Here is a 27,645-nt window from a genome sequence, read left to right as displayed (position 1 = left end):
ATTTAGTCAAATTGATCATGCCTGGATTGATCAAATGAAGGCCCAAGGCCCCGCTTTGATTGAGAACAGTTAGCCTTCTTGCAGGAGGTAATTGATATGAAAACCAATGCTGCCATAACCCATGGGATTCTCAAAACAAGTCAAGGACCATTGCTTCATTGGAAGCAATAAGTGGAATTCATAATTGAGAGCTCGATAAGGTTTGAAAATGAGCTAAATGATGTACATGATTTAGTGCAGAAAGTCATGGATAAAATATTCAAACATCTAAAGGTGCTGCACACAGAACCATATATCAGCAATAATGGTGAATTGATAGACATTGAGCATGTGAAAGTTAAATTTCTGGGATCTGTGGAAGAAGCTACTAATTCATCAAGCTTCCAGATGTCAAAGATCTCGGCTTTTTCAGCAATGGATTCTGTTATGAGGCGTGCATCAGAGAAGCTCCAATGAAAGTTCTCCAAAGTTGAAGAATTGACAAAAATGCATGATTATTGGATGATTCAAGCTGATAACATTCTCATACCAGGTGTCGACGAGCTCAACAGTGTAACTGATGCAATGAAGGCATATAGGGCTAAGGCTATGACCCGAAAGTAAAAATTATGCTTTGACGCTCTCTTTTACAAGTATCACCTCTTCTCTTTCTCAATTGCTGATATTGTAGCCATATTTGACATTCTTCTCATAGCCTTGGACTTTGTAATGGATGATGACTCAATCGATCCTATTATTAGCTTTCGCCTATTCAGAGATTCTCTATAATGTAATCATCAAATGTAACTGGCCATTCCTAACCAGGGCCTCTAAATGTAACATTTTGAAGAGTAAAAAAGATCGGCAAATTATTTTGTGGGAAAACCCCTGTAGCTAGGACTATCGTGTGAGAATTTGCGTTTGCATCTTGAATTTTCTGTTCATCTAGTTTTTGTATAGTACTTGGGATGAAATGTGCTGTTAATGAAAGTTGAGAGATTGCAAATAAACTTGGTTTTATTTCTTTTGTTTCAGTGGGTTGTAAGCTTTACTTTCTTTGTTATAGTATTATCCTATTCCCTTGTTTTGTACATGTTAGTTCATATGCATTTCATTGTTGTATGAGAAGTCTGGAACTTGGTTAATGAAAACAACTGAGTAGGAAACAATCCTGGTATTGTCAAATCTCAATCACTTGGGCAATCTGGATATTGTCAAGTTAATCACAATTTTTCTTCTTATGTAGTGGGCATTGATAGATAGTCTTGCATTTTAGTATCTTGCATTCTGCATTCACAAAATAGAATAAATTGCATTTGAAGTTTTAGATAAGTTTAAAAGTGACTCATATGCTTTCATATCTATGGAGATTGTGAGTCAAAATCCAAAATTGGCCTAGATTGTTTGAAGTTTTGGACAATCTGGTAAATACCTCTTATGCTCTTTGGTTAAGAGCATTACTCTTGTTGGTTCCCAAAACCGCAGATTGGAATCCTACGAGCCTTGCCTGCTCGATGCTGGGATATCCAACTGGTTAAAGCCAACTTGACGGAACTGAACAACAAGGTACGAGCTCCCTACCAAGGAAGTAGGCATATCTCTATCCCTTGATTTTGTAGCAGAATCAGAAACTTCACCTCTAGATACTGTATTCACTTGGTTGGTTTCCTTACAAGGTGGCATAGTTGTGGGTCTCAGACTAGAGCCTTCAACCAACACTTGTTTTGAATCATTCATGGGTGGAAATGCTGTGAAACCTTTATGGCCTTCAGCATTGAGTATATTTTTTGGGAATGGTAAATGTTGTTCTCTTCCTATTAAGTTCATGTTCACATCAGCACATAATGGCACGAAGACTTCATTAGTAACCTCTACTTCTTCCATAAGTGCAACATCTTCAGAATTTTACCGAGTATCCAATTCTAAGCCATCCTTTTCACCTTCAAGCATTGAAATAACAACAGCTATCTCCCCTGCATCTGCAACATGAACTGACATTTTACTATTCAATAGTGTATCACCACAGAACTTATGACTCTGATCTTTCCTCGATGAAAGTTGACGGAAAGTGGAGCTCAAATTTTCAAGCACCCTACTCTTTTAGAGTTTTCAATATCACAAATGGAGACCGAAAATTTGGGGTCCATCAACTCCCAAAATCAGCTGATCTACTATAAAGAAATTCCTTGCAAACCTTTGCACCACAAGGGAGTTGTACCTTTCAATTCAGGGGTCTCTGATAGATTACTACATTGACCCATTCTGTCGGTAATTGTTGTGTTTTCCACCACTTTCGGCACATTAAGAGTCAATGTATAAAGCAAAATCTAAGGAAGACAAACTGTTAACCAACAATGTTAGAGGCAATTTTGGGTAGATATACCCAAGTATCCTTGTCTTTCGGAAAACTTGATTAGTATTCATGCTCAGGCTAGCGAGAATGGGTTATCTGAGGTTGATACAGTAATGACTTAAAGGAGCCATACTTTCGATTGCTGAGTGCTTTATATGGTTTCCATGTCATTACCATATAAGTCTCACATGAAAGTATTCTTTGATAGTTTTTAGAACGCCTACCACGTCCATCAATCAGAGTTCTAGAATACCTATTTTTAGCTATGTCTATTTTTAGATTGTATCTATTATTAGAGTGACAACAGCTCAATGTCTTCTAGAAGGTCTATATGTGAAATTGAGGATTTTGTGTTCTAGATTTTGTATTTGGGGACTTTGTATATTTACCTTGGTTTAATTGCAAGTGACCAATTGCTAGAACTGGTAGTGCAAGATTATTTATTTTGAATATTTATCTGCAAAGCTTCTTTATGAAATCTTGTAGAGAAGTGGATTGAGCACTTATATTTCAGCTAATAGTAACTTTTATACCCACTTCTTGCTGAAATTGCTTTTGGAACACTCTTGTTTAGTAATTGTTCCAAGCTCTCTATGGTACTATTTATTGATTTGAGTTTTGTAGCCTTTAAACAATTTTTTTTATTAGCTAAAGAGAGCGAGCTCTTCCTAGCTGTTGTAGGTGCTAGTTATTTCGTTAAGCGTTGAATCGCCTTCTGTTCTTGCCCAAGCCAAAAGAGAAATATTTATTTAAATTTGTAATATGATAGGAGCAAAGAAAATTTTGGGAATTAATTGGCAAACCAGAAGTATAAGATTTTTTGAAAAAATAAGAAAATATATGGAAAGAAATTGATTAAAAAAACATAGAAAATGGTAGAAAAGGAAAACTATATTTTTAAAAACTTAAGGGCATCTCGGTAGCATACAGATATGGAGAGAAAATAAAATAGAATTTAACTCATGAATAGTAGAAAATACATACCCCATTCACAATGAAGGGCATAATTCATTGTCCAATTTGGTGGAAAGGAATTACTTCTTGCTACCTTGTTGATACAGTATTCAGTCTAAAGCCGATATAGTATGGAGATGAGATTAAAATCATGATTTTTTCATTATTACTAAGGTATGAAATTAACACACATGTATAAGTGTGTGTATCTATATATATGTATGTATGCATGTACTTATGCTTATCTAAGTGTGATTGAAAATTTCATATTGTCATGTATACAAATATATCTGAGTATTTGTAAATGCATACATATATTTGTTCATAATGGTTCGTGAATATATGTATTTACATATATAATTATCTATTTGCATATGTATGCATATGGTATTATGTACTTTGCATGCTTATATATGCATAAGTACATACATCCATGTGTGTATAGTCGTATAATCATGAGGTTGAACCAGTTAAGCAATAGATTTTAAAAGAATTACTCAAATGATCAATTCTCATAACATGAGAATACAATTCTTATTGGTGAAGCTTAAATTATTTAATTCTAAAGATGAACAAGGAAAGGACTTCGTATTCCCACTCTTGACTACTGGTGACTAAGGACCACACCTAACCCTACAGCTCTTGGTGACCAATTGACCAAGATTGCTTAACTATAGGCTTTGGCTTGGATTTCCTTTCTTCTGCATCCTTTCTCCCTGACGATACTCTCTTACCCTTCTCAAGGGTGATCCATTCTCTTGCATCCATTGACACATGAGGTAGTTAGGCTTAATCTTCTTACCTTCTTGTAATAATAATAGTTCATCTATACTCATTAACATTCACATATGTTCATCAATATACATGAATATTTTTCAAAATTCGCATCAATATTCATCAATATGGACAATAAGTATAGTTCAACATTAACGCCACATCTCAAATTAAGCAGCTAAAACAGTTCTCTGAGAAGTTTGTTATGAGGGGATTTAACATAATTAGAGACACCAGCAAGATATTCTGTGCTGTATTGCATCATATTAAAGATGACATTGGGCTTCAGTTTGGGTCACCATTTGTTTCAATGGTATTGCTATGGCTGTAGCAGAGTAAACATTAATCATGAATATTCGAGGGACAATATCTTGATATCAAGACACGGAAATATAGCACAATCTAATAAATAAAAGGTGGGGTATATATCCCATGTTTCTGATTTCTCCCTTGTTGTGCACCTATTCCTTAATTTTTCTTCATGATTCACATTAGCAGCATAAAAGTTGTTATGCTTGAACTCCTAAAATGTTTTTGTTTTTCTATTATATGGCTGCAGTTTTAATAATCCATGTGTTGCTATGTGGGATTATGGAAAGAAAAATCTATACTATTGAAGGTTTTAGTTGTTTGAAGCTGATGTATTAATTGGGATACTGTCAGAATGTGCTTGTAGGATTCTAGTGGTCTTGGGGGCTCTTCTTCTCGATCAAGCTGTATATAATCTGCTTTTAGGTTTATTTTTATAAATATATGCAATTTCTTATTTAGTATTCTCCTGTTTTTGGCTCTCAGTGCTAACCTTTTATATATATTATATTTTATTCAGACGACAACTTGCGCAAGGTCGTAGAGTGCTATTTATTATTGAGACTATTAGAAAACTTGTACACAAGGTAGGTTTATTTTATTTATTTATAGTGGTTTTTTTTGTCAAGTATCTTGCATTTTAAGCTCTATTTTTATTTATTTATAGAAAGCCAGAATGGTTTGAGAAACATCATTGGTGGTGCCGTTGTAGTTAACTGTTTTTTAAGGATCTTTTCAGTAACATTTTAATATTGATGTTGGTCTGGACAGGAAAAATCTTTATCAGCGGTTGTAACATCAGCAGTTAATTTTATACCTCAGGTTTGGCAAGCTTTGAATTATTTTTAGTTCTTTTTCCATTGTAAACAACAGTGAAATTTTCTATACCACCATGAAGATGATAAATTGTGTGCAAGACAATTTGAGGGATATTTGAAGTCCTTTTGACCACTTTTGCACCCACGTTTTTTAATTCGTGCACAAGCTAATGATAGCAATGATAACTTCAGCATTCAAAATATACAATGCATGGTATTGCATCCCTTTAATACATTAGACCAAGGACCTATAATAGTTGAATTGATGATGCAATTCTTTTTTTCTCTTGATCCTAATTGATTGAATTTCTGTAGTAAATTTCACAATATATACAAAAGATCCTTGGCAGGTTAATTTAGTGCAGCACATGCTGATTTTAATTTTTGCCAACAAGCATCAACTAGTACCACTACATATCAAGTTGATAATAATAGGATGCTAATAAAAATAGGAAAGTGGTTAAAGATGCCCTTATGGACATTAATTGTCACCGTGAATGATAAATAATAACATTTGAATCCTAAATCTACTTGGGAATTGTCTTGATTTATTTGGGGCGTAGGAGTATCATTTAGGACCCAAAAAATGAAGAAATGTGCACACAAAAAATTGGTCCAGTGCATACATGCAACACATCTTCCCTTAGGAAGAAACATATCCATCGGATGATGAATAAGCCATTCCATGTCCAACTGAAATGGAGGACTATGTCTCAAAATTGGTGTCTCTCACAATTGGTTAGAAGTCTCCAAGCTCAAATAATTCACTGGATAACCATGATCAAGATCAACTAAGAAGCGCCATGGAGAGGAACTCATCAATGTCATTCTCCAAATACAAATGTGGTGTGACAATAGTTGTGCTAAAACTATTACCAAGGCAAGAAATACCCTCAAACATGTCCCGCAAATCAAAGGCAGAATGTGAAGCCAAGCTAGATCGACCTGCAATGAAATCAGCCTAGAACCAAAATTGAAAGAATAAACAACATCTTGTTAGGTTGATGTCCGAGAATCCATTTTGTCTATCAATTTTGGTGTAGTAGGTAATGGGGGAATCTAAATCAGATCCACAAATCCATTAAGTGGAATTGCATGTTTTATTTTTGGGTGTCCAAGGTAAATCTCTGTCTGCAGATGCATTTGCATGTGACATGTTATAAGAAAGTACATGTTGTAGAGTTGTGTCACTTAAGTGATGTATTTAGCAAATGTCAAATTGATTATTGAGCAAATATCACTCAAAGGGGTCAAATAACATATATACACAATATATTTTACATGTAAAGTGCAAATATGTTAAAAAACGCAACATTTCACGTAAATGTTTTAAATTAAAACATTAAAGTAAATCTCAGTCTGTAGATGCATTTGCATGTAACATGTTATAAGAAAATACATGTTGTTGAGTTGCATCACTTAAGTGATCTATATCAAATTGATTATTGAGCAATTATCACTCAAAGGGGTCAAATAACTTATTTACACTATATATTTTACATATAATGTGCAAATATGTTTAAAAATGTAACATTTCACTTAAATGTTTTAAATTAAAACATTAAAGTCCACATCAAAATATTAAAAAGCAACTCAACATCAAAATATAACATAAAGTGCACTATAATGACTTGTGATAAATTTAAGTCAAGGTAACTTAAAAACATAACATAAAGTCATTTTAAGTTATATTTTTCAAAAAGTAAAACTCAACATTAGAATATATTGTCCATGTTTTAATATATGCCATTGTGCTTGGAGAGTCCACTTTTTCGGCACTTAAATGGTCATATCTTTTGACTAGTAAGTTTGATTGATCCCGAAGATATATTGAATTGAAAGAAAAACTGAAAGCAAGAATTTGGACTAAACAAAAAGTTTTAAGTAAACTAAACAAACACTCCAAAGCACAAATAAAGACATTGAAGGCTTCAAAAATCAAGCATAGGCGAATAAAATGGAAAAACAAAAAGGACTCGATGAAAGCCTTCAGTAAAAAGATTCACTATGCAAATTGTGAATAATTGGGTGATTAATGTTGGTCAATTAAATAGTGAATCACATCAGAGATATGTGAAACTTAGTTGGAGAGCTTTTGTACTATTATCTACATTTTGTGTTGACAAAATGCAAAACAATGTGCCCAATCATTATGATCCTATAGTTGCTAGGGATAGAGACATCCCTTGATTTATGATTAGTTTAATTGGCTAGTTTTGACCATTATTGAGAAAAATTGAATACATTAACTAATTAGTATGGGAAGGGAACAGGTGGGGAGTTCACCATGACACCATATTGGATGATTTTAGCTTCTAGGCCATCACAATTGATTGCTTTATTGGTGTTACCTTCAAAGTAGCTCTCTTAAGAGAAAAAAGTGGAGAAGGCAATAGAGGATGGCATAAGAGTAGGGGTATTGATTGTAAGATTGTTAGAAACATCATAGTGGAAACTAGGACATAGGATTGATACATCAAGGTGATGTTAAAATTTTAAAAGAACAATTTTATTCTTGGGGGAAGAGTATTCTAATAGGTCTTAGGTGAATGTTAATATCAACAAGGATTGTAAGTTATCTAGATGCAAGATTTTTTTAATTACATTATAGAAGATAATGATACGCTCTAAGAGGTCGATTGTGGAGGAAAGGCCAATTATTAGGGAATTAGGAAGCATCTAATGTAGTTATTTATGCTTATTGTAATGTAGGTGTTACATCTTATTTTTTGGAGCCATTTTGTAATGTTCATATAGCCGTTGAGGTTTCATGTGAAGTTAGTTGACAGGTAAAATTAGTTACAATCATGTGAAATGGTAAGATGGTTAATCGTTATAATTTCATATAAAGTTGGCTTGCTAGTTAACTGTTATGATGATATTTTAATGCTATTTTGGAGAGTTGGTTATTTGTCATGAATTCATGTGAAGTGAAAAGGTGGTTAGCTGTTATGACAGTTTATGATTAATAACTTGTTATGTTAATTGCTATTATACTGAGGAATATGATATACTTATTGAGAAATTCCTTGCAGGAGCATGTCAAGGGGTGGAAGTTGTTAATCTCATGGGAAGATATATTGTCAATTAGTGTCAAAACACTTAGTCATAATGGAAAGACAATAGTAACCAAGTTTCCAGTTTGTAGTGTTAATCGAGCTCACAAATGAACCATGCATACAAAGTTAACTGTGTAGGAAGTAAGCAATGTCAACCGAGTTGATAGTTCACACCTAGTTGTAGTGTCAACCAAGCTCTAGTGTGAACCGTGTTAGAAAAGTAGTTATGTTCCAAGGTGATAATCAAGTTGGTAGAGCAGTGTGAACTAAGTTAGTAGTGTCTACCGAGTGATCAACATGAATTGATCATCCAGTATCAGCTGAGTGCCATAGTTAGCCAAGGTGATAGTGTTGCCCGAGTATCTTCAGCATCGCTCGAGTAAGCCATTGGACTCGAGTTACAGCACTGAGCCGACTTGGTAATTGTTTTTTGGAATTTAGTTATGTTGTAGTTGACCTATGAAGAAATTATTTGGATGGATATAAGTATGAAGTATTTTGTTTATTCAAATATGAGATATGTAAGAATTGTAATTGAAGAACATTAGCAAATATGTAATAGCAGATCGCTTGAAGGCTACAAGCATTCCAAGGAAAGTAAGAAACTCATCTATCATAATTAGGTGATCAGTTTACTTCAAAGGATCTTCATTAGCAATCAGAGTTGCATTTCAGAGATCAATCAATTGATTCATCCTCACAGGTGCATCTATCCCAAATCCTTCAACCGGGTGGACCAAACGGTTGTTTGCAGAAACTTCTAATAGAGTACAAAACTGTATTGTATAAATCCTTTCACAAGGTGGACCTAACAATCCTTGTTGCTCTTAACCGAGTAAGATCATTAGAAGTGATCATTTGTAAGCTTTAACAGGCCAACTTTATTACTGTAGTAGTGAAGCATTGTCGGTGTCATACCCACCCCAATTTTACCTTCTACTTGGAGGGTTTCTGGGTTACCAAATATTGTTTTATGGTGTTGTTACTTTATTGCTTTATGTTTCTTGCATGCAAGTAGATTAGACAACTTAACAAAGTGGTTTAAAAGGAGAAGTGGTTCTTGATTCATCCCCCTCGCCTCTCAATCACCTAGCTTGCATTACATTTCCAATAGAAGCATTGTCAGAAAAGAATTGGGCATAAGGGTACCACCATCATTGGGCAAATAGGTAGGAGTTTTGAACCACCATGGCTAAGGGTAAACGACTAGGCAAGCAAGAGTGTACATTGGGCAATACCATGAGCTACTTGGACAACATATAAAACATTTATATATTTAATCATAATCAAAATTCATGTTCAGAACCATTACCTTTGTTGTTCTATGATGGCATCTTCATTTACTTCATTATATATATATATATATATATATATATATATATATATATATATATAAATGTAAGATGTCACTATGATATCAAATCTCTAAGTTCGTCTCTATTAACATATGTATAAATATATACATGCACATATATCAATAGGATATGAGTTAAGATAAATTGCAATTCTCCGAATTACGCACGTATATAGATATACACATTTTAATAGGTACAACCTTGGACATAATAATAGCATGATGACATCATTTTGAATATTATTTATATATATTGATATATAGATATTTGTTTTTAATAAACTTTCAAAGGAGCTCTTTAATATTTCAAACTTATAACTCTCTATGAGAGGCATCGAGTACACTTGATGCTCCTTTCTTTTTTGAATCAGTGAACTCAAGAAATCGTTGATCTTGTTTTGTAAACTGCCACCTTGAGCCACGACTTAATTTAAAACCTTTCACATTGCCAAGGATGACATTCTTCTTCTTTCGTCTTGGCTCTCATTGTTACATGTAAATCGAGCATCATACTAGATTTTCTCATGGGTTCTCCATATCAGATTTTAGCATTTGCCTTCTACAATCCAGACGGCTTGAGCTGCTCGGCGAAGACTTCTTGAGTCTCATAATTCATCATTCAGGTTATGTTGATATCACTCACCTTCTTTCTTCATATCAGAATTCGATGCAAGTATTTATCTTGGTAGATTTAAACATGCTTTTGTTCCTCTATCCAATATGTATCAACGATACAATTGAATTATAAGCACCCGACTCATGTCTACCGATCTTTTATTTTTCTTCAAGATCAAATGCAAATTGATCAGCATCAGATTTGGAACCGAAATACACAACGTGTGGCTCTAATAATGAACAAGTCTTTATTTCTTTAGTCATGTCTATGAAATGTCTTTGATAAAATAAGTGCAGAATCTGATTCACAAGAACGACGTAATGCCAGCATTGCTTTATCATCTTTGCATCAGGTGAATGCCCGCGGTGTGTTGTTAATGGAAGAATTCCATGATTAGTAAAATGATTGAACACCAAGGACTCACCTTGGCCAGAATGACCAAAAAAGGAGGGTGAAGAGGTAAAGTAGATTCCTTTAAAAAGGAAGAAGGAAAAATCAGAACTATCATACATGATAAATTTTACAATTAAACTCTAAGAACTTCCAAGTAAGCTCATGATTGTCCAATATGTACCCTATTGTCAAGTCGAGTGGTGGAATTAAGTACCAGGATGCTCAGTGGCTAGACAAGGTGTTCCATGTCTATTCCGAGTACGGAGGGCCTTTCTCAAATGAGATAATGTGGGGATATTTTAAGGGTCTGCAGTTAGGAGGTTAAGCCCTTGACAATGTTTCTCCTCTTCGCAAGATGTTAGGACATGCACCAGACAAAGATAAGTTATGCATTCAAACATTTGTTGGTAACAAGTATTTTACTTTTATGATGTTTATACAAGTAGAAGATAGGATGGATTGATTTGTATCATTGATTCAATTATTTCTTTTAATGAAAACAACTTTTCTCGTCAATGTAATTGGTAATCAGTTAGATCGTTTGATCTTCCAATTGAACATGGAATATATCTATATGCGAAAGATAGTTTTCTCTGATGGATTGTTATTTCAGTCTTTTATTTATGTGAATAATGAATATGATGGTATCTTCTAACCGTATGTTATTGCCATAGTTAGAAATAGAAAGAAAAGAAATGATACAGTGGTATTTGATGACCTAAATGATACGATGGTATTTGATGCCCTAGATGATATAGTGGTATTTGATGGTATTTGTCGTTACGAAAGTGGTATAGCTATTTGTTCCCTAAGAGGTATATATGGATTAACCTGGCTTTTGTAGATGTTGCCCTAGGCAGACTCCAATTTCGGAGTTTAGGGTATGTGAAGCTCAAATTTTTCATTTAGATTTATTGATAATGCTATCAATCACTAGTTATGAAATTTTCAATTAATTGATTGTAACCATTAATCTCATTCACATGAACATAACTGTTATAACTACCTTGCCATGAACATGAAGTAGTACTGTATTTTGTTGATATGCTAGTTGTTAGTTAAGACCTGGAAAATGTGGTTGTTACAGTAGGGTCTTTGATGGGAAGGGGATCTAGAGTAATTTGTGGGGGCGGGACAAGAGTCAAGGGTAGTTTCCTAGAGGGTTTGACATAAAAGTTCATATAGGAATTAAATGATGAGATGAGGGAGGAAATAGAACCCGAGCATGAGGAGGGAGGGATGGACAACATAATTAATAATGTATTCACTATTGAGAAGGATTGTGGGATTATTAATTTTGCAGTGGCTTGACATCTAAATGCCTAACACGTTGGATAAAGTTTTGCAAATATGTGCCCAATCGTTATTGTCCTATAGTTGCTAGGGATAGAGAGATCCCTTGATTTATGATTAGAGTAATTGGCTAGTTTTTAGCATTATTGAGAAAAAAATGAATATACTAACTAATTAGTATGGCAAGGGAAAATGTGGGGAATTCACCATCACACCATATTGGATGATTTCAGCTTCTAGGCTATCACAATTGATTGCTTTGCTGGTGCTTACCTTCAAAGTAACCCTCATAAGAGAAAAAAATGGAGAATGCAAAAGAGGATGGCATCAGAGTGGTGGTATTGATTGTAGGATGATATAGAAATATCATCTAGGGAACTAGCACGTAGGACTGATACGTCAAGGTGATGTTAAAAACAATTTTTTTCTTGAGGGAAGAGTATTCTAATAATACATTATAGAAGATAATAATACAACCTAAGAGGTCGATTGTGGAGGAAAGGTCAATTATTAGGGAATTAGAAAGCATCTAATGTAGTTATTTATATTTATTGTAATTCCTTTAGCTCATAGGGTAGGGTCTATGATGGGAAGGGGATTTAGAGTAATCCGTGGTGTGGGGACAAGAGTCAAGGGTAGTCTCCGAGAGGTTTTGACATAAAAGTTCATACACGAATTCAATACTAAGAAGAGGAAGGAAATAGAACCCAAGCATGAGGAGGGAGAGATGGATAACATAATCAATAATGTAATCATTCTTGAGAAGGATTGTGGTGTGTGTAATGCTAGGGGTAAGGTTGGAGGGGATGTGGGTAAGGGGTGAGAACCAATATGAAGGGTGATAGTAAATATGGCATGGTTAGCAACGGGGATTTGGGGATAATTGGTTATTCATATATCTTATTATTCATTGTAATTATTCTACTATTTATTATTACTGACTACATAATGATAAGTAATGTCATATCTTCTTCTTCACACTTCTAGATAGTTCCCTTGGTAGGTTTCAGTCCAGCGTTAATCGTCTTGACCTTCTATCATTTGTTAAGATATTTTGAGTCAAAACTTGATTATATCTCCTCTTTGCAATCTTGTGAGCGATTAAGTAAGGTAGGATATTGTGATATTAAGATCAAACATGATTTTCCAAGACATTGTGAGGATATGGGGGTTTCGCTAGAGCTGTTTGACAAGAATAATCCCTTTTTGGCATGGGAGTGACTGATGTAGATATGATTAGATTGCCTACAGGTTAGGTTGAACATGCAATGAATTAGCAAAGACAAATGTCAAAGCCATTACATCTTTAATTGACACAAGGATAGCAATTTAAGTTTTCCAATATAACAAGAGCAAGATAAAACGTCTATTTGCACAATACTGGACTAGAAACCAAAACTATGCTAGAATGAATCTAGAGTTTGGAGTTTAAATGGTGATTTTTAAAGCAGAATGGAGTTGATGCAAAAATAAACTTGTTTACAAATTGAGTGTATAAGAATTATAGGGAGCATACAAATTCAATTCTAATATGGAATGATTTAAGTTTTGCATGTTGATTCGTCATAAGCTCTCTAGATGTGAAAGATGACAGTTGCTTGGTCACTTGGAGAGCATACTACTTGTTGTATAAAAGTAACAATTTTAGTGAGCCTGAGTTATTGCACATTCTGATTAACACAAAGATACCAGCTACCATTAAAACCGAGGCAAGATTGAAGGTTATCAGTATTGATTGATGCTAATTATGAATAGTAAATTCTACAATTTGAATGTTCTTCTGGAATTACTAAATTTCCACTTGATACTAGATTTCAATACAAGATTGCTTTGTACCTCTAAATATGAACAAGAAATTCCGTATAGCTTGAGCTTTACTTAAATTGTATGTTTATCAATCCTTTACACTAGTGTATGTATCACTATATTTTTATTAGTCATTTCCAAATTGCTGTAATGGAAGTTGATTTTATTCTTGAAAAGTTTTTATGTAACAGCTTGAAGCATGACTAAAGTAAGTTTCAAAATATTCATGGAATTGCATTTGCTCTATGTTCCCTTGCAGAAGAATAAATGTACTATAAGATCAGGTTTGGGTCTTAGTATGCGGCACTAATTATTTTGTTTTTGCAGAAATTTCAATTTGAGAAACGAGCTATTGTAGATGAAGATGGTGGAAAATTATTGAATGAAGATGAGGATCCAAGATCGGTATGCTTTTTATTGCAGTTAACTTAACCATCATTAATTGCAATAGAGTTGTAAAGTCCCTTTTTCTATAAATTAGACAGTACTTGTAAATGTACATTTCAAGGTATATATATAACAATTGCTGATAGCAAATTCGATAATATGATGCTTAAATCCAAATACATCCACTGTTTACAAATGATAATGACTGATAATTTCTTTGAAACTTAATTCCAAATGCATACGCTGCTCTAGAATGATAATGATTGCATAACAATCTATCAACAAGATATGATGGCTGTGTCTGATATGCAGATAAATGAATGCTCATCTGAGAATAACCTGGTAATCCTGTGTCTGATATATAATGTATAACATGCAAATATATAATGTATAGGCAATAGAAGCTCTAAAAAGAGAAATCCACAAAGGTTATGATCTATATTATATTCTCCAATTCATTGTTCTTTTCCAAATGATGCGAGTGCAAATAAATATATGCACAATGAAGGAAAGAGGCGGGTAGGGAGTGTTAAAGATATTTAGCTGCCTGAGACACTTTTCTAACCTGCCATCATTGCTTCAGTATTGATTCAGAGACTTCTGTTTTGTATTGTTTGCTATTGTGGAACTTAAGACTTTGAGGAGGTTATACTTCTTGTATCAGGCTTTCCTGTAATTTCCATTTTTCATATGCTCTTGTATCAGCTTCTTTATCATACTGCAGGTCATTGTTGTGCCATGGGAATGTGAAGATGGAAAAATTCTTTCCGATACTGCTGCCATTTGTGCCTTTCTACTGTTTTCTTTCATTCCTCTCCTCTATTTTTCTTTTGTCTCCTGTCTCTTGGTTTTGTGTATTGCATCGAATCAGTTACTCACATGGCTTCCATTCTAGATGTTGGTGACTACAGACTGGAGTGAGTGTAATGGTTTTTGGTGACAGGCATTGTCTTTCTTTATGTGCTTGGGAGTTATCGATCAGCAGTTTATTATTTTTGTTAATTCTGTAACTTGTAATCCTTCTGATCTGATAACAGATCGGTCTGATCTGTTCTTACATGATATAGATTGATCAATTGTCCTTGCTTTATCCTCCTTATTATATCACGTCTATCCTTAAAATGCTAGTTTAGATTGAAACTAAAACTCCTTTGTGTTATTATTAATTAAACTAATTGTTTTAATGAAAAGGTTGCCAACTTCTAGGGATAAGTTAAAGGATGTTTTGGAAGGGACATGTCCCTAGGTCTCTCTATTTATAGTGGGTATGGTTGAAGTCGAAGAGCACACAAGAACAAATATTAGTCTGCTCCTTAGTCAATACTGCCCACATATGACTTGCAGAACAAAAGACAGTTTTCATAATATATTTCTAATTTAATTCAAGACAATAATTTGAAGTTCTTCATAACAAGCTACAAGGAGAGGAAGAAAATAGAATCTAATCTCTGATTCAGTCATAGAATTTGCAGAAACTTTACATGGTATCAGAGCTAGGTTCTCAAACCTAGGCTCTGCAAAATTCAGTAATCAGACTTTATATATATCTAGCATCTATCGCCTATCTTCAATGGCATACACAATCAGACCTGAGGACAGGTTTGATGGGAAAGAACACTTTTATGCCTGGAAATTCAGAATCATGATATTCTTGAAGAAAATGTTGTAAAACAATTTGTTGATTGAGCATCCAAACAACCTAGTTTTGAACCTCATAAAACCATATGGAGTAAAGGAAATAGAAAAGCCATTCAGATCATATTAGATGGAGTAAAGAATGGTATTGTATCTATGCTAACAAAACATTAGACAATATTTGATATGATGAATGCATTACTAAATGCATATGAAGTCAACAATGCAACTAGGGTTCTCACACTGAAAAGGCAACTTAATCACATACAAATAAAGAAAGGAGAATCAATGAATTCTTACTTCTTAAGGGTTGCCGGCATAAGAGATGAACTATCAAGTATAGGAACCACTATTAGTGACACCGAACTAACACTAGTATTCGTGGGAAACTTTTACACAAGGAATCAGTGCCAGAGATAAACTTCCTGACTTCAACAGACTTGAGGGGATTTGTCTTCAAGAAGAATCTAGAAAATTAAAGAAATGAGGGAAACTGAAAACAGAAGATGAAGAACTTCATGTTCTAATACAAACTCCTATAAAGGCAAGAAGAAGCATTTTAGGAAGAAAAAGGGAAATTAAAAGAATGAAAAACCCAAGAAGGATCTATCCAAGGTAAAGTGTTTTAGATGTGAAAAATTTGGACACTACAGATTTAATTGTCTTGAGAATTCTAAACAACAAGTGAATTGTACAAATGTTACTAGGGCAGAGATAACTATGATCTCGAGAATTGTGTATTGTATTCGTCACTATCAAATGAAATCTCAAGTAAAGCATGGGTAATTGATAGTGGATCTTCTAGACATATAACAGGATACAAAGAAGCACTAGACTCTATTTCAGAAAAGGTTAACGGTCAAGTTACCATTGGTGATAAGTCAACAAATTTCGTCGAAGGAATTGGAAACTGCACCTTGCAACTAAAATCAGGAAATTCTCTTCTCCTCAAAGGAGTACTCTACGTACCAGGAATAAAAAGAAATCTAATCTCGGTTACAACACTTGAAGATGACCGGCATAATGTTGCATTCATGGACGGTAAAGTAATAACTTGGGCAAAGAACTCCTCTATTAAGAAAGCGAAGTTGATTGGTTAGAGAAAAGGATATTTGTATGAATTAAATTCAGAATATAGTCGACCTATTCAAACCTTAATTCATGGAGCTGTAGGCGTAAATTAAATATGACACATAAGATTAAGGCATCTAAATTTCAAAACTTTATCAACTATGGAGAAGATGGTTATTGGTTTACCTTAACTAAATAAAGATCACTAAAGCATATGCAAAGGGTGCGCTCTGGGTAAGAACACCAAAAGTCCATTTCATGATAGCACTAGAAAAAAAAATGTTTTGGAATTAATTCATTCAGATTTATGTGGACTTATGTCTGTTCCTTCTCTTGGAGGATTCTGGTATTATATTTTGTTCATAGATGACTTCTCTAGGAAAACATGGATTTACTTCTTAAAGTGCAAATAATCAAAAGAAATCCTAAAGAGATTTAAAGAATTCAAAACATTAACTAAAAACTTATCAGGAGATAAACTTAAAACTCGTAGAACTGATAATGGAGGGGAATGCACCTCAGATTTGTTTAAACAGTTTTGTAAGGAAACAAGAATTAAGAGGGAGTACACCATTCCTTATAATCCATAACAAAGCGGGGTAGCAGAAAGAAAGAATAGAACAATTATAGAAGCTGCTAGAGTTATGATATTTGATCAAAATCTAGAATATTATCTTTGGGTAGAAGCCTCTTGTACTACTATCTATATTCAAAACATAAGCCCTCACTCTTACCCTAGAGATATAACTCTTGAAGAAGTATTTGCTAAGGTTAAACCCAATATAAGTCATCTTAGTATTTTTGGGTGCCTTTATATATCCATGTTCCAAAAGAAAAGAGAACCAAGTTAGAACACTCTGGGAGGAAGGGTATTTTTGTAGGGTATAGTGAAATATCTAAGGCATATAGAATTTTCATACCTGGATAGAAAAGTATTGAACTTAGTAGGGATGTAATTTTTGACGAAGATCTAGCATTCAAAAAAGCCCTGTGTTCTGAAGAACCTTCTCCTTTACCTGGTTTTGAAAGAAATACAGAGTTTGAGTCTCCTTTAAACAAGCTCCAAGGGCTTGGTATGAAAGAATTGATAAGTATCTCACAAGATTATGATTTTCCAAGAATGAAGCCAATCCAAATTTATATTATAAAAGAGACAGGGATGATATGGTAATTCTGATACTGTATGTTGATGACTCACTAATAACAGGTGATGATCATCTTATAGATCAATGCAAGAAAGATCTAATTAGAGAATTTAAGATGAAAGATTTGGGACTCCTTCATTACTTCCTAGGATTGGAAGTACGACAGAATTCTGACAGTATCATACTTAATCAAGGGAAGTATACATCAGATACTTTGAAGAGATTTGGAATGTGGAATTGCAAGTCTATGTCTTCTTCTATGGAGACTAATCTACATAAACTTAAAGAAGCAGCAACAGAATCACCTTCCACAGATTCCACTCTCTATAGATAGATAATTGGATCCCTTATGTACTTAGTAAATACAAGACTTAATATTTGTTATGCTGTTAATGCCTTAAGCTAGTTTATGTGTGAGCCAAAGGTGATTCACCTAGTTGTAGTTAAACACATTGTGAGATACTTACAAGGAACTCTTAATTTTGGGCTCAAATATGAGAAAGTTGATTTAGATTTGCATAGATTCATTGACTTAGATTGGGGTGGAAGTGTTAAAGACACAAAAAGTACTTGAAGATGCAATTTTAGTTTACGATCAACAATGATATTTTGGATATGTAGAAAGTAGTCCTCAGTAGCTGAAAGCTCCACAGAAGTCGAATACATTGCAGCAGTGATGGCCTCTCAAGAAGCAGTTTGGCTAAGGAAGTTACTTGTGGGATTATTTGGGCACGCTAGGAATCCTACGATTATTCTTTGTGAGAATCAGAGTTTCATTAAGCTTTCGGTGAATCTAGTTTTTCAAGACAGGTTCAAGCATATTGAAATTCCTTACTATTATGTAAGAGATATGGTAGACAGGAATACTGTAAAATTAGAACACATTTGCACTGCAGATCAGATAGCAGACATACTCACCAAACTTACTATCTAGAGTGAAGATAAATCACTTCAGGAGAAGACTTGGTATGGTTGAATTGTAATCCTTTTGTATTCTTTAAATTATGAATAAAATAATTTTATTGTCAGGCTATTGACTATAATGGGCTCCACCATTTGTATTCATTATATAAGAGGTGACGATCTCTGAGATAATGAACACTTGTTTAAAAGACATTATGAGTGATGACGATATCTTAGATAATGTTAGAAACAATAGAGTTCTATTGTACGATCTAGATGAGTTCAAGATCATATTGTGATGTAGACATTGCTATGTGTATAAGCCACAATTTGGATAAAGGATGAATTTTATTATTCTCAGGGGTTTATTTTGTGTTCTGGTAGATCTTAATTCAGGATCATGTTGTGATATAGGAATACCAGTATCTTTGAGTCACAACTTGGATAAATGAAGAACTGAAATTATTCTTCAGATTTATCTTGTATATTGTTATCACTAGTAGTGGTGATTTGTCATATGATAGGTTTAGTAATATGACATTGTATCATGTGTTCTATGATACCACATGCTAAGAAGATTCAGATAGATATAGAGTATCGATTCTTGCTTGTTCATCTTTATTGATGTTGCTAGATATGATATCTCTCAGTATGATTTTCAAGTTAAGAGGGAGTGTTAATTCTGTAACTTGTAATCCTGCTGATATGATAACAGATCGGTCTCATCTGTTCTTACATGATATAGATGAATCAAATGTCCTTGCTTTATCCTCCTTATGATATCAGAGTCTATCCTTAAAATGCTAGTTTAGATTTAAACTAAAACTTCTTTGTGTTAGTATTAATTAAACTTGTTGTTTTAATGAAAAGGTCGCTGACTTCTAGGGATAAGTTAACGGATGTTTTGGAAGGGACATGTCCTTACAAGGACATGTCCCTAGGTCTCTCTATTTATAGTGGGTATGGTTGAAGTCTAAGAGCACACAAGAACAAATATTAGTCTGCTCCTTAGTCAATACTGCCCACATACGACTTGAACAAAAGACAGTTTTCAGAATATATGTCTTATATAATTCAAGACAATAACTTGAAGTTATTCATAGCAAGCTACAAGGAAAGGAAGAAGATTGAATCTAATCTCTGATTCAGTCATAGAATTTGCAGAAACTTTACAATTTTTTGCTGCTTTGTTTTTGTTATTGGTCGAAGTTGGTGTTTAATGTTTTGCTGAGAATTGTCATGTCATCCTTCATTGACGATGGATGTTTATTGTTCATAGAGATAGTATCTTTGATGCATTTTTGTAGCATGTGTATCATGGCTAAAAGAGGTGTATCGGCAACTGGAAAGGATAGACATCTTGCCATTTGCAGTCAGTTGATGTTTCCGGAATTTTCTTGATTGTCTTTTCGAAATCTTTGATATTGTGCATTCTCAGCAGCAGATATTTCTTCATTCGCATTGGGAGGGGCTCTCGTGATAGAAGTGAGGGTGTTTTGTTCTAAATCATGTGATTGGTTTTGTGTGATTATTGTGAGCATTCTGCGATCGCTGTGCCATATGGGTGAAGTAATTTTTCCAGAGTTTTTGAGAAAAGATTGTGTGTGTGATCATCATGTGCCTATAGTACAGTGGTAGTTTTGAAGGGTTGTTTCGTTGATACTTAATTCTATTTGTGTAATCATCGGTTGGCTAGTTTTGCATATGCTTTGTGAGATTCATAAAAGAGCAGTCCATATTCTGTAGATGCTTGTTATGTGATAACAGTCTCAGTGAAGAAGTTATTCATCTAATCTAGCTTGTGAAGATTTGTGTTGAATGCTTTAATTATCCAAGAAAGGATCTGCTTCGAGTGTGGCTGGATTTTTCCCCTAATGCTCCGTGTTCTCTCAGCATAAAATTCTAGTGTTCATTTGATCCTGTGCTTTTATGTTTCTGCATATTGCATCTGTGTTTTTGTAGTCAACCAGAACTCTTAAGCTTCAAAATATTCTTTTCTTTTCTCCTAGCTTGTTTATTTCAGCTTCCAACAATGGTGAATGAACTCAAAGTTGAAGATAGGTTGAATGGCACATCCAACTTTACTTAATGGAAACTCAGAGTCTGCATTGCTCTTGCAGAAAATGCTCTTCTCGACTACATGAAGTCTGATGTAGCTGAATCTTCCGATGACACTGAGAGAGCTCAGCGGAGAAGGAATAATACGATGGCAACAAAGATGTTGATTGATTTTGTCAAGGATCATCTTGAGCCTATTATATGATATATCCAACTTGAACTCAGCTAAAGAGATGTTTTTCAGTCTCCAAAGCTTGTATGTATTCAGAAGCACTAGCAGAGCTTTGGCCTTGAGATGTCAAATCCTTCATATTAAAACGGGTAGAGGAGAATCAGCTGTTTCCTTTGTCATGAAGATTTCAGAATTGAAAGATCAGCTACATGTTCTTGGTTATTCAATTGAGGGCAAAGACCTAGTTATGCTAGCTATAAATGGCCTCCCTCATTCTTGTGAATTTTTTATTCAAGGAATTAGTGGAACAGATAAATTACCCAAGTTTGATTATCTGAGAGTGGATTGCGTTCAAGAGGAATGTAGATTAGATGCAGGAGGAAATGGGCAAAAATCTCACCATAAAGAAGATCATGTTCTTGCTGCTCATACGTGTACCAAGAAAGGAAAGAAATGGAGAAAAAAACAAATTCAATAGAAATAGAGACAAGGATTCAGATTCAGCCTCTGAACTGAAGAAGAAGAAGGATCTCTCTAGAATTCAATGTTTGAGATTTGACAAGCATGGTCACTTCTCCAGAGTTGTTTATCAAGACCAAAAAATCAAGTTGCTTCTACAAATGTTGTTGTTGCTTCACCTTATACAGAACCTAGTGACAATTCTGAAGAATTTTTATTCTAAAGAAATTAATTTTCCCTCTGAAAATAGATGCCGTATTCTAAGGCAGGTATTGATATAGTGGCTTTAAGGATGTATTAGGGCTTTCAACATAAAGTTTGATCGTAATAAAGGCTTTTTAGTACATAGAATAATGGCTAATCACTTTAATGTGCATAGAAGGTTCATTTGGCTCTATTGGTAGCATTGAGTGATAAGCTTAGTTGCCGATTTGTGAAACGAATCCGAGTTGGGCACGTGAGTCAGATCCGTGGATTCAGGAATTTTTTTTTTTTCCCCAATTATGATTTGTGGAGGATTCGTGTATATATACTAAAAATAAGAGAAATATACAAAATTCTACAACTAAATCATTTCATAGTATGAATCTATGATTCTAGTATGGATCTATGAATCTAGTATACTTGATAATTGATCTATTTTCGTGATTATAAAGAAAATCAATACATTCATATTCACAATTTTATGTTTTTGTATCTTGTATTGCTGCGGATCCGTGCGGGATCCTCGGATTGTGGCTTGGCTCCTTGAGGATCTGGGTAGGATCCTTGATTCTTTCTGTGGATCCATTAGGTTCGGATCCATAGGCAAATCAAGGATCGTGCCTGGATTCTCAAGGATCCAAGCCCGAATCCGGATCAGGATCTGATCCAAATCCGGAACCGGTCTATCTAGGACGAATCTGGCAACTAAGGTGATAAGGGAAAGCTGTGAATGGCTCCAAACTACTTACTGAACATCTGCCCTGCATTCTGTCTTTTATTGAGTTTCAATATAGTTGAGTCTATTATTAGTCATTATGGTTGTTAAACGTGCTGGCAGAATAACAAGTCTCCTTGTTCCGAGCATTGTTGATGTTCACTGTTGAGACATTTTTCAGATTTGATTATGTGATGTAAGGTTAGCATTTGGCTCTCTGTTGTGTAATCAGATTTCTTTCAGCAGTGAACTAATTTGGAAATGCATATTTGGATATTACAATCGAATCTCAAGCTTGCAAAATGTTTGTGTAAAATTGTAAATGAATATTCATCATTCTTGGGAAGGGAAATGAAATCTTGGTATAACGAAGGCTCCCCATTACAATTTGTAGAGATTGAAAATATGTTGGTTGGAGTAGACGAAAGTGACAGTCAGTCTTCAATGGAGGAAATTTGCAGTGCAATCTTCTGCTCCAAGTTTGGATGCCTTATAGTTGTTTCTATCTTTAGTTTAATTAATCAGTTCTCTATACATGTTTTGGGCAGCACAGTGAGACTTTTTGAGCGGAAGTCTGGCAGGGCTGTATCAAATTCTACTGAAGCATTTCAGGTCTGTCGGTGGACAAAGTTTGGAGTACCCGGCTATCTAAATCTTTATGTGCAAAGATCAGGATAGGTCAATTGGTGAATTGTGAGGAGCATTAGTCAGTCAAGACATAAGTATTTTGTAACCCTGAATAATGTACATGAATCTTTTATGTAGTTATTAATTCATACTTTTGAATAGTAATTCGTGTATTCTCAGCATTGATCTATATACTCTTCAGGGTAGTTTGATTCTATGAATTATTATCGATCTTTCTAAAGTACAGGATGGATCAAGGAACAAATGATGGATTGTTTACCTGATATTGCATAAGGAATTCAAAGGAGAATAAGGCTTTTCAAAATTGTTTAAAGCATGAGTTTTTGTGCCCACCAACTATAAGCACATCCACAATAGATCACACACAATTCGGAATGGATCATACAATTCTGGGATACAAAAACAACTGATTACTCCTCTTCAATCTCAATACGAGACCGTGCACTCAAATTAGTATTGCACTGCAAACTTTCAAAAATATATTGCTAGGAATTCCCACAAATTGATGCCATTCATTCTGCACTGTAGATGATAGGGAAAACAATTCTACTTTAAATATGGTTATGCACCTTAGCTCTTGCTGGATGCTCTGGGATTCTAATTTTTTCTATATCACTCTTTTATAACACAATTTTGTAGCCATAAAACTGTTACTTTGTCTTTCAAAATGGACATACCATAGCTATCTCGGTTTCTTTTATGAAGTCTTGCCTAAGAGCTTCACCCGGGAATTTTATGCATTACAATTTTCCTTATCAAAAACAAAAAATCGAATTTCTTGTAGCTTGTCTCTGTCTTAACTTGTAGTTGCATTTAAATTTGTATTTTAAATGTGCACTTCAGTTTTAACATTTTTTTGATATTAACCACAGTTGGTATTATTCAGGTTCTTGAATATCTACTGGATGATGTTTCTGATTTCTTGTCCAATTATTTTAACTCCTTGGAGAAAGATGAGGAGGTAACAGAGCCAGCTGGTCAAGAGGGCTCCATGAAGATTCTTAAAGACTTTCTCGATTACTTGTCTACGAGGGAAATGGAAAACTTTAAGCAACGAAGGAAACACAATCAAAATTCTGTAACTTTGACAACAATGCATCAGGTTGAATTTATTATTTATTCTGCTTTGATGATGAATTAATTAACGATGCTAGCTATATATTCAGAAGGTCTTTGAATGAGCTATATGCAGTGTACAGTCATTGGTCTTGAGATTCAATAGTATAATTTTGCAAATAGCTAAGATTTATCTATTTTGTGCAGTCAAAAGGCTTGGAATGGGACACGGTGTTCATTGTGAAGGTGAAACAAGAAGGCATCATGATCGAGCTTTTTTCTTTTGTACAATTAATTAGATTATTTTCCTTCTTTTACTTAGCTTTTAGATTCTTTGAGTTTCAAGAAAGGAATTCTAGCATCAAATTTCAATCTGGCCATGCTTATCATTTATACTGTATTTATTTCATTCAGTTTTACATTCTTTATGATTCGAAAGAGCCCAGTAATGCCATTATTTTTGTAAGGGAATCAAGTATAATTGTTAAATAGCATTAGTGTATGCAATTATTTTGTTTAACATACATAAGATAAAGGAACAAAGAACTTTTGTAGCTTATGTTATTCTGTGATATAGAGTACTTAAATTCGTAAATGAGCTCTAAACCTGATGTTCAGTTGGAGTCATTGCTTGTATTTAGAGGATGAAACATTGCTGCCTAAATAAACTATAAACTAATTCTATAACATTTTTCTAAAATTATCTGTCGTAATATCCTCTTTTGGATAAGGTCATGGTTTAGAGATTTAGCTTTACTTCACTCGCTGTTGGCTGATTTTGAAACTTAACAGCTAAATGACACTTGAGGATTTCCCATTAAATGTTTCTCTTAAACCACCCTATTGCTGTAAAGGAACATTTGATATGAGTGATTGGATGATCAAGGCCCTATATAATGTCCCCATTTTTGTGCCTTCTAGACGGTAAGTGTTTCTAGAAGAGTTGGTCTATTATGTTAAGGAGCACGGATCATTTTCTGCAAACGTAATAACACTGCCATTGTTATAGGTGTGTTCCAAATGCAGATTTGAATATCTTATAAATATGAGAGGAGAAATGTCTCACGAATATATAATATATGTATTATTTATAATATATATATATATATATATATATATATATATATATATATATATATATATATATATATGTGATGATTTACCAATAACAATGATTTAACCAATCTGATTGAAGATACAACCTTAACACTCTTAGCTAGGGAGGATTGTTATAGAACACAATATGTTGTCAAGCATTTAGAGAGATATCATCTCAATATGATATTCTTGGAATGTCATATTTAAGTATATTAACATATATACATCAAATCAGATATAATCCGACAAATGCTATTTCATCGACACTCCCTCTTAGCGAGGGAGGATTCAAACAACACAACCATGTCACAAAATGATGATCTAATTCTGAACAACCTTATCAATCTCACATTCTTGTGATATGAGTACTAGTATCAACATCAAGATGCCTATCAACAATAATATCATATCCTAGAAAGATACAAGTTACTTGATTTTCGGAACACACTCCGGGTCAATACTGAATGTAGTCTGTCAGATAACAACCTTGATCTTAGGGGCAACAAAGTAGTCTCCATTATGACAACTATTACGACCTCCGACACACTCTGGGACATCAACTTGATGTAGTCTATTGTAATACATTAGTTATCATGATCGTTGACACATTTTGGGACAGCAAGTTAATAAAGTGTATCATGATAATAGATCGAGAACTCAAGAACAAAAAATGTAGTATCATGATCTTTGGCACTATGAGATAACAACTTAATGTAGTCAATCATGATATGAGAGTTATCACCATCCCTGATCTAATTCAGAACTAGATTAGTGATGAGAAATAACCACAACATTTTCAATATCAAGATATCCAGCACATTCCGGGACAACAACTTAGTGTAGTCAATCTTGATACATTCATTATCATGAATTCTAGCACATTCTGAGACAAGTTAAAGAAGTCAATCATGATAACGGGTCAAGCTATTGTTAAGATTATCACCTTACAATAGCAACCTCACACATATATGAAATCAAAGATCATCACCTTTCATGACATAAATCAAAACAACATCATGTAGTAATTCACATGATATCCACCGTGATCCAAGTCAGAGGGTGGACCGACCATAGCTGCTCCTAGGGGGTGGAACAAGGGTTTTCCCCTTGACTTCCTCTCTCAAGAAATTTCACTTCAAATTTTTCTTTCGTAGAGAAATCATTAACAAGGAAATGTAGCTCGTAATTCTTGCTCTGAACAAAAGATCCTGGAAAGTTAGGTCCTCTAGTTACTCCCTTAGAAGCTCTGCTTGCCCAAGGATGCCTGTCATACTCCCTCTAAAGCTGATATCAATCTTCCAACTATTTGGTGATAAATCGTTATTTCATTATAATGTACATAGCAAGAGGCCCATCAAAGTCAAATATGTATTTTGAGTATCAATCCATTCTGAGCTCCTACATTTCCTTTAAAGAAGTGTCAGGCTCCCTCTTAATGGAAGAATACTCATAATCTCAGTCATCAAGGATATTCACTTCAAGAGCCTCAATTTATCTAGCTTGATCATCAGATGATTCTAGATCACAACTTCTTTAGAGCTGCTGCCATAAGATTGAGTTTGCACAATATTTGGTAAAATACCAACCTTCTTTTCTTGCAAGAGCATTAATGTTCTTGATACAAGTTGCTTCAATAAAGGTCCATATGCATCAAATAAAAAAATGCTTCCAATGGGGAACGAAACATTGGTTAAGGTAATTTTTCACTCCCCCACATTGTAAAATTCCCACTCCTATTGCATCACTTCAAATATGGCAACCTTCTTTCTTTTTAATATATCTTAGAACCTTAGTCTATTTGTACTTTGAGAGGGACACAATAGAAACAACCAGATTCATTTCCATGTAAATCCCTCTGTTAGCTTTTGCATAAAGTTAATATTTTGATTTTTAAAACCTTTATCCTCCTACAAATACATTTGTCGTGGCAAATATGTTATAGTTCACACTCCACATGAAATGAAGCTCCTCAAAGCAATTCTTGATTACTGATTCGTAGCATTTTATAAATTGGTGATGTGATGGGTGGATTATCAGAGTCTAATATAATGATTGATCCAATGTATGGAAAGGTGAATCGTCCTTAATCAAATGCTCTTCATAATGTAGATTGTGAATAGATGCACACATTATGAACTCCAGCTGATATATAGCCAATGTCTCTGAATCACCTCTAATCTGGAAGGTTAAGCCTAGAAGAGTAAAGAATCCACTCCTCCATCACCATTGCACTCATAATTCTCAATGATTAAATTACACGCTAAAAATAATATCTCTTCTGCTGAAAATTTAATGACGATAAATATTGGGATGCAATCATCATTGTTCCCAAACCGGTCCTATGGGATTTGGGACTTAATTCTTATAGTTCAATTACAAGAGACTT

At 34.2% G+C, this 27,645-nt stretch overlaps 1 protein-coding gene across 1 annotated transcript in view; it reads left to right on the top strand.

Moving 5' to 3' along the window:
- LOC149575198 (ATP-dependent DNA helicase SRS2-like protein At4g25120) overlaps positions 1-27,645 on the top strand; it is a 255,426-nt gene that overhangs the window by 131,401 nt on the left and 96,380 nt on the right. Inside the window, exons 16-20 of the mRNA XM_089815031.1 lie at positions 4,890-4,956; positions 5,141-5,191; positions 14,036-14,113; positions 23,992-24,207; positions 24,369-24,407. Of these exons, the coding sequence (XP_089671157.1) occupies positions 4,890-4,956; positions 5,141-5,191; positions 14,036-14,113; positions 23,992-24,207; positions 24,369-24,407 (451 nt within the window). The remainder of the gene's footprint in view (positions 1-4,889; positions 4,957-5,140; positions 5,192-14,035; positions 14,114-23,991; positions 24,208-24,368; positions 24,408-27,645) is intronic.

The sequence above is a fragment of the Cupressus sempervirens genome, chromosome 2 (assembly GCF_028749045.1).
Source record: "Cupressus sempervirens isolate cs-2001-9-10 chromosome 2, ASM2874904v1, whole genome shotgun sequence".
In the NCBI taxonomy this organism is placed as follows: Eukaryota; Viridiplantae; Streptophyta; class Pinopsida; order Cupressales; family Cupressaceae; genus Cupressus; species Cupressus sempervirens.
This window is presented reverse-complemented; position numbering and strand designations above follow the sequence as displayed.